This window comes from Labrus bergylta, chromosome 9 (genome assembly GCF_963930695.1).
Source record: "Labrus bergylta chromosome 9, fLabBer1.1, whole genome shotgun sequence".
Lineage (NCBI taxonomy): Eukaryota > Metazoa > Chordata > Actinopteri > Labriformes > Labridae > Labrus > Labrus bergylta.
In genome coordinates, this window is record NC_089203.1 from 27184708 (window position 1) to 27193787 (window position 9080).

At 39.7% G+C, this 9080-nt stretch overlaps 1 protein-coding gene across 1 annotated transcript; it reads right to left on the reverse strand.

The window, feature by feature from the left end:
* Positions 1–4911: 4911 nt before the first annotated feature.
* Positions 4912–8297, reverse strand: LOC109998247 (cathepsin Z). The gene is made up of 6 exons (XM_020653028.3): positions 8105–8297; positions 7146–7309; positions 6416–6595; positions 6194–6344; positions 5872–6034; positions 4912–5445 (listed from the first exon to the last, which is right to left on the reverse strand). The coding sequence occupies exons 1-6, from the start codon at positions 8224–8226 to the stop codon at positions 5320–5322; spliced, it is 906 nt and encodes a 301-aa protein (XP_020508684.2). The 5' UTR covers positions 8227–8297; the 3' UTR covers positions 4912–5319.
* Between the last annotated feature and the right edge of the window lie 783 nt (positions 8298–9080).

Genomic DNA, 9080 nt, shown 5'->3' on the forward strand with positions numbered 1-9080 from the left:
TAAGGGCCTCGCAGTCCATAAAGGCACGATTTATATCTCTACATGAATCCATCCCATTAAGTCAGCGTATATATTTCAGTAACAGAGGTAATCTCGGGTTAAAACCCAGTGTGAATAAGAGTCAGTCGTCCTAAAAGAAGTCGGCTCATTGCGGATCCTGTGATGAAGTGGGCAGCTCAGGAATGTGGAAGCGGACCTCTTGAAACACAACGATAACACGAGTGACTGCTGTTCTAATTAAAACTTCCAGAGGGAAGGCGGCGAGAAGAACTCACTGACTTGAAAAGCCTCACATCTATTTTTAAGGGATCTAATAAGAATACCTTCAGCGGGAGAGAGCGTGATAAAAGCAGAACAAAAACATGCATCAGTGAGCTGCAATGTTGTTTTTTTTTTAAAGAGGCCTCTCTGTTCTGTGTGTTCAGCAAGTTAGTTTGAGATGGTATCGACTGCTCATTGGATTCTCACTGCAGAGAGGCCTCCATTCAGCCGCTGCAAAATATGAATTTTATGACGAAGCATTAATAATGGATGCCAACGCCGATTCTTTTTTTTTTGCAAGCCAGGGCGGAGTGTGCGAGCAGATTTCCTGTGCAGCTGCAGTTTAACTGAAATATTCATGGCCGTATCATTCCTTAATTTTGTTGTGACTATAGAGGGATTCAAACTCCAACCATTAACTGAAGCTAATTCTGCGGACGCCTCGAGGCTGCATGAACACATCGGACCAAGGAAGTGAGATTAGCAGTGGAATGATGCATAACATCAGCGGGGTCTCCTCGGCCGTAAATCGATTTAGGAATCACACTGACTAAGTGATCGTTGTGTCAGTGTTTTTGTTAGTGCTTGACAAAGACGGAAAAAAACAAAGATCATCAGGAAAAGTGGTGTCTGGCCAAGAGACACACTTTGTTTTTTAATGATCAAATCATATTCCTGCATGAGCTCGTTAGCAATACGAGGCCGACTTCCACATTTGTTTGTGTGCTTTTGCTTGTATTGTCATGCAAATCAGCTCAGATGGCCTTTTGCTGAAGTTTAGTGCTATGATAATGAGTGATTTACAGCATGCCTTAGTGCTAATCTGCTCCATGTATCATGATAATAATCATGGGGACGTCGTGTCCTGTGATCGGGGTCTTGTTTCTTTGGCACACAGAGCCACATGCGTTGTGTTTGGGGCTTATTTGACACTTCAAATAAATGATTGGACGTTACTGTGGAATGCATAAAAAAATGTAATCCCTTATTTCACTCCTATTGCATCTGTTCACAATTCTTTAAAGGCTTTATATGCGATTTTGTGATCCAGCAGATGTCGCCCTTGAGCACCAGCGTGAAACCAAAACAACTCGCGCTGCGTTGTTGTGTTAGCATGCTAATGCTAGCGATCTTTACTATGCTCGTATCTTCACACTGCATGTAAATTTACCTGAAATGAGCGTGATCTAGAAACACAGTTAAGCAGTGAGTACAGTATGTTATTCTTCTTTTCTCTAGTCCCTCAATTAAACAACTTTTATACACGAGGGGAGGAGTCAGCCGGCCGTCCTGGCGATGTAAACAAAGTGAAGATAGGACTCTGAAAACTCTGAAAGCATCACAGACAGTGGGACTCGGGTGTTACACCCATTGTAGACAGTCATGACTCACAGAGTTATTTTCAGAGGATATACTTGATTTATATTATATTTAAGTGTGAAAAATCACAAATAAAGACTTTAAGGTAGGGCGGCTCGATTATGGTAAAAATCACAATCACAATGATTTCTGATTGATATTGAGATCACTTTATTATTAAAAACTTTTACTCATCTATCTGCGTCACATGCTTTTTGGATATCAACACTCTTAACACTTTAACATTCTGAATACATATAATACAAAATGTATAAAAATAGCAGTAAATGATAATAATTAATAAAGACAAAAATGTGCTATGTTTTGACTTTGATTATCTTGTTTTCATGGAAGCCAAAGTCAGATTGAAATCTAAACTCGATTACCGTAAAACTTCAAATAAAAGCCCATCCCAATTAATCACTTTTCAGAACCTGGTGCAGCTGCATGTTTTGGCAAATAAGGCAGCTCTCAATCAGAGGCCACTGTGCATTTAGCGAACTCCAACATCTGTCCAAAAGAAAACACAGAATAATGCTAGTCTACAGGTTAAATATTCTTTCTGGTTTAAATGAACAATTGTATAGTATTTTCCGTCTTTGCTCTGCAAGAGTTTTGTTTGAAAATGAAGGTCTGGGCGCTGGTAGCGTAGTGGTTAACACGCCAATGTATGGAGGCTGTGGTCCTCCAAGCGGGCGGCCAGGGATCACATGTCATTCCCTACTCTCTCTCTCCCTGATTTCCAACTCTATCCACTGTCATACCTTTCTGTTAAAGGCCCAAAAAAATCAATTTTTAAAAAATAAAAGAAATGAAGGTCTGTGCAGGGTTCAAGGGGGGACTGATATGGGTCATGTTGCAGGGTAGGTAGCACCGACGTTGACACTACCTGGTTAGCTCGCATCAACACAGCCTGGATCTGTTTTATGAATGGATGGATAAATGATGGCTGTGTTGTGTTAGCTTTAATTATTATTGATCTAAGCTCCCTTTACCACTAACAACAGAAGCCATCGAAAATCCATCAACAGTTACACTGAGCTCTGCAGTCAACACACAACACTCCCTCGCTTTAATAATCCCAGGCAGACAACACTAAATATGGCCGTCATTGGCAGAACACTGCCATGTGACGTTTCCCATGAGTCATTCGCTGCATTAAATGTGTAATATTTATAATAATAAGCTTATCCACGTTCAATTCAAAACCCATTTCAGAAGTTAAAAAGTGACTTTTCTCATTCATGATCACTACACCTTTAATTGCCCCTGCAGGGAACAAATCAAGTTTTTTGAGTTGAATTGAACTTATACTGTATAGAGGCTTATTATAAACACACAATCTGAAATGACTAGAGTTAAAAGGTGGATTAGACGGGTGTTTACTGTGGGTTTTAAATTTCATCATGTGTTGAATCATTATCATCAGATATGGTGTTTCTTACCTCTCAGGCACATTTTTTTGTTCATGAAATACCAACATGTTTGTCTGGTTATCCTTTGTGCTCTGTTGCTTTATTTCATGAGGCGAGTTTTAGTGTTGGCCTTGGAGAGAGGAGAATGCGTTAGGAAGGATTACACAAAGCACATACACAGGGAAGCTTTCTGCATATTCTTACACTACTCCCTCAAGGCAGCTTTTCCTGGATAAATCATTACAATGCCTTTCTAAAAGATACTTTAGAAAGTGGATATCCCCTCCAACTCTATTTAAGCTGATAATCCAGGCCTCAGAACCACCAAAAGGCCTCGATATAATACTGTTTTCATAAAACAACCACCCCCTCAACGTCCATGTTTACAGAGCCACATATTGATTGCTGAAACAATGCATAATGGGTTTGCAGGAATTGCTGAAAAATCCATTTTGCCATATCGATTAGAGTAATGAAGATGAATGCTGAATCGTTAAGTATGAAAATGGCTAATGTGCATTTTTTCATGCCATATTTTTGTCACACTAGAAAGACTTGCTTTTTCTCTGTTTGAGCCTCAAACCCAAAGATTAGCATGTGTTTTCATTCACAGCCATTAGGAGCTCTGTTTGTGATTATGCAAATGAGGAAACATGCAGGAAATTTAATCAGAGCGCAAATTTGATTTCACGCGAAAGATCGCTCAAGGGTGGGTATTGCTCACGTAATATTGAGCAACCAAATTATGTTCAATATTTATTTTCACAGTGGGCCTCCACTCGGACACGCCACAGCTTTATAGGCTCAAGGTTTGCCTCACTTTTTTTAAAGGCTTTGAGTTGAACGGCGCTGCACAAGGTTTGATTATCCTTTGTTCTCCCCGGAGATGCTGAATGGAAACTGCAGCTAATGGGAAACATTTCCATATCAGCAGCAAAGCATAGCAGCTTGTGTTTATGCATTTTTTTATTATTGTTACGTCCCCGAATGAAATATCCAAAGTACTCAGTTTTCTTTTGTTCCCCAGCCGAACAGCAAGAAAATGGGCTCTTTTGTAATTGCACATAAACTCAAAAGGATTGCATTGTGCTGCTGTGTGTGCAGCTGTAGATAACTGGTGATTACACTGAATGTTACTCCAGAAGCATGACAGAATTGAAACTAATAAAGCATGTCAGTCAATAAGGGGAGGTGGGTCTGTTTATCAAGCTCAAGAGATGTAGAACAAATAACTGTCATGCGGCTCGCCAGAGAGGACGAGTCTGGGTAGTCATTGGGTGACCTTTAAGTCTGACTGTAACGACAAGAAAGTTACTGTGTGTCAATCATGGAAACACTCACCAGCATTCACAGCCCTCTTACAACTTGACCTCGCTGTAGAAATCTACATAAAAATCTTTGCATTGGCAAAGTCAATGCTTAATTTACAACAGAAATGCAAAAAATAAATCTCAGTATAAGTTAAGTCCCTTTTGGAGGAATTGAGCCTTGTGTTCCCTTGGAGACAGGAAGTTCATTGTACAATCTTAGAGCCTTTTATTATACACATGATATGTACCTTTCAGACATACTGTGTTGATAGTGGAGTGACATCCCTAGACAGCACCTATTCTGTTTCCTGTATAACCAGCCTTACATGCATTTTTCCTCCTCCCTGGTGGACACTGTATTGCATGTGATAACATGTCATTGTTTGAATGTAATTTTTTTATGAAAAGATAAATAACAAGTCTCCAGTTGTGAGTAAACACAGATCTGTTTTGCTAACATTGAAGCGTCATACATCTAACTATTTACAGTTTCATTTGATGTGTGTGCGCAGTATATTGACACTGTATTTTCAGTTTTACAGAAACAACCATCACTAAAGCCACTGTTCAAGTCGACGGTTTTATTGGAGTTTGCTCGCCATCTGTCTGGCCTTGCTCAGAAACACAATCGTGAGGACAGAATAGCACCACATGTTATCTTTGAGTTGGTTCTTTCAGCAGTGCTTGTGCCGTGGACAGTTGTCTGTAAACTGAGCTCTTACTTCTTTACGATGATTGGGCCAACATCAAGTATTTAAACCTTAAGGGATTACGTTCAAAATCTTGAAGACACCAGTCCATAGCAGGAAGTTCAAATATAAGGATTGAAGCAAACACCAAAAGTTTTTTTAACATGCTGCTACATCAACTTGGTGCAAATGACTCATCATTGAGGCTTTAAGCAGAGCCAGTACCGACATCAGGGAAATAAAACAAAGGTTGTATTTCTGATGCGTAGTTATGATCATTAATTTTTACAGGTAATTGTTAGGTACAATCACATCTCCATACATGCAGTCTTCCTCAAGGCCAAGATTGTATTCGCTTCCACTTCCTCCTTTGTAAGCGCTCGTCACAATCCTGAGCCAGCCTCTCTCACCCTAGATAGAAATCATCAAGCATACATGCAATTCAGTCTTTAATTTCATTTTAATGTTAACTGTAAAGAGCTACATCATTATGAAACTTGCAGCCATTTTCATATGGAGACACGCGCAGGAAAGGAAGCGTACATTTTGTATGTGTGCATTCCCAGGTCTTAAATTTCAATGCGTATTAAATAATCCAAGGTCATTGGAATATATGCCAAGGTAAAACTTTTTAATTACACCCTAGCTTCTGTCAGACAACTGCTAATGTTAGACACTTCCTAGCCAGTACCATTAGATTTCAATGTGGTGGTAAACCGTAAGTTTTAATTCCAAGCCAACTTTAATTTAAGATAGGAAGTGTTTTCATGTTTGATTGTTATCTTAATACAGTATCAAGTCTTTAGAAAATGGCCACCTTGTTAAGACTGTACTCACCCATGGCTCTCCCCAAGAGTTGCGAACAATCCAGTACTCTGTGCCGTTTTCTACTCCCCATCCTGCTACTGACACAATGTGGTTTAATTTTCTCGGCTTCACATACTCCGAGTAAAGACCTCCAGTGTACGAGTCAAATTTCTCAGTGGCCAGGATTCCACAACTGAGGGAAGAGAAATGTTCTTTTCAAAAAGGCAGTATAGATGCAAAAATCACTTTTGTGTTCAAGTGATTGGCCATCAAACACAAGAACATGTCCAGTGCAACTTTTATACAACTTAATTGAAGACTATTCAAGAAAGAAAAAGCCACATGTTCCAACCTGATTGGCCCACTGGTCAAGATTTCTGCCATCATAGCTTCACGTCCATTTATGGCACCAAAGTCACCTACTTTCCACAGTGTGTAGTTCTGCACAAAGTTGCACATCCCAAAAGTTGTGCAAGTCCCACAGGCATTGAACAGCTCGCATTCTAGAGAGAGGTTGCATTTTAAAAAAGAAGTCCCATTATACAATAAATGTAATCTACTGCAAGTTCCTTACTTTGGTCAATCGCTTGGTAGTTGTTACAGGTTTCATCAGGGATGCCATGTCTGTGGGCGTACTCCCAAACACCTCCATGATCCCCGCCGTGACAGGTGCCAGACCCAGCACAGTCAACCACATGTTGGACAGAGAGATAAGCAGATGGCCAAACTCCTTTCCGCTTGATGTTGATACGATCTACCAAAAAAAAAAAAAAAGCAAAAGAAAATGAAAGTTTACCGCAAATGTAATGTTTTGGTTTGGAAAAGCTTGGCTGAAATCTCAAGTGATTTGATAGCAGCAAGGAGCCCATCTGTTATTTTGTCCCAAGATTTAATTTGCATGCTATTCTTGAGCACAGTCAGATTTCCCTCTCGCACTTGCATGTCCAAATGGGTATGGTCCAAACTCAGATAACCGCTAACACATGATAGAAATAGTGCACCAGAACCATGTGTTGACGGGTCTGGCATGTTCAGAGCCAGAAAGCCTTAAAAAAAAAAAAATAGTTAGAAATCATGTCACTTCGTTGCATGCATGCAATATTGGAGCGTTAGCCAGCAGACCATTGCCTAAAGCAGGGGAACAGTTCACCTGGCCGTCGCAAGGATTTTTTTGCAGTTTCCCCATGGATCATTAAAAAGTCCAAATTATCTTCATTTTTAAACAAGGTCAAAAACGTGATTCTTATTTGTATTTGTGTGAGGTCCTAGATTTTAGATTGCACTGGCATGTCTCGGGACCTAACCTGCCATGGCACTGGTGCTGCCGTGAGCCCAGCAGGAGCCGCAGTACCGAGGGATATGCTGGTTGCGAGTGTTGCTGGCATAGTTGATGCCGTCGACATTCCTCCAGTCCCAGGACTTTGGCAGCTGATAGAGGTTCAGGAGTTCATGAGGACGAGCTGCAGTTCTGCAAAGACAAAAGACTTCAGTTCAGTCATTTTACAGGCACCACGAGATCCAGAGGCCAGCAGGTTCACAGTCGTTTTCTAAAATACACCTCAGGGGTAAAGTAAGTAAAGTGCACAGCAGGTACGATCACCGTGCTGATCACAAATCAGGAGAGACTGAGGAATGTGGTCAAGATTAAGCCCAGTTAACAACTGAATGCAGGCCTTAAATTCAGTCAGACATATGACAAATATGTTCATGCTTTTAGTGACCAGCTTCACAAAAAAAAAAAAAACAACACTTAGCTTTGAAATGCGTGATATTAAATGTAAACTCTATTATCTGGACTACAGGATTAATTCCTTACAGTTAAACAAACCTTGATTATAGAAGTCCCAGAATGTTGTAAGGTGTTAAAGTGCAACCTAAACCCTCTGGTCACTGGAGATTAAACTCCATAGAAGAGAAAAAAAAAGTAATTATATATTTTAAAACCTTTAAATTTAACAATTCAACAAGATCTTAAAGTAGGCCTCACTATGTAAAAGTTTCTTTGCAGGACACAGAGTTGCAGAGAAAAACAGGAACTCGTCAAAACTATCCAAAATGTTTTTTTTTTTTTTTTTTTTTTTTTTAAAAAGAGCTTTTTGGCATATAGTTTAAAAGAAAAATTAAACCACAAACTATTTTGAGTGAATAAAAATTGGAGATCATGACATGTAAATCTGACAAGCTGCATGTAAACGCCAGTTTAACTGAAAAAACATATATCTACAGAAAGACAGACCCATAAGAACAACACATGGCTACTCACTTAACACCAAAGTTGAGTTTCCTGGGCACTGGATGGTAACAACTCTGCCTCTCTCGTACAAAGTTTCTTCCTGACACAGTGTAAGTCATCAGCATGAAAACGGAAACGACAAATTGAGCCATGTTAAACCAAAAAGCACCAAACAACCAACTACAGTTTGCTGTGGTGGGGATGATATAACCTGCAAAATCAAGGAAGAGGGAAGCTCGCCAAGCTAATCAGGCTTTATTGATCTCACCTTGGATAAGCTCTGAGTCAGTGCAGGTCAGATGCTGCTTTTAGGGGATACAAAAGTGCCAACTTGTGTTTTCTCTCTAATCAGTCCTGATGCCAATTTGTTCAGACAATAAGACAAGTGATGTACTTTAAATGGCAGATGTTGAGTGTTCTTGTAACATAAACTTAATTAATTGTTCCGAATGACTTTAAGCTATATGTTTTTAAGTCTGAAGGTTTAAACATCTGAAAAAAAGATAAAGAAATAAAATATTTAACCAGTGGTAAACAAGATGCAAATTCTTTATGTAAAAAAAGGTACGATAATGTGTAAATAGTGTCATATGGTATTTTCAAACATGCACAAAAACGTGAACATGAAAATGTCAGAATGAGCTGCACGTGTGAATGCAAACAACCATATTTTCACCCTGAATGTACCCAGACTCTGTGTTGAGTCGGATTGAGCCAATGTGTGAAGTTTATAGCCATTTATATTCAGGAACATTTTACAGCAATGGAGCAGGCAAGGGTGACATCATTACTGTGTCTGAATTTGTGACTTTGTCGCTTCATCTGTCGTCTTGGATTTCTGCAGCATCTCGTTTTACATCATGCCTTGCCTCCTAAGACCTCCCACCCCCCTCTAACCCCCACATGTCAGGGATAACTTCACTCTGTGAACGACATGTGTGAATAAGCAACTCAGGAAGATTTCAGGGGCAGGCTGTCCTGAAATCTCATTTTCTTCAAAAAAATT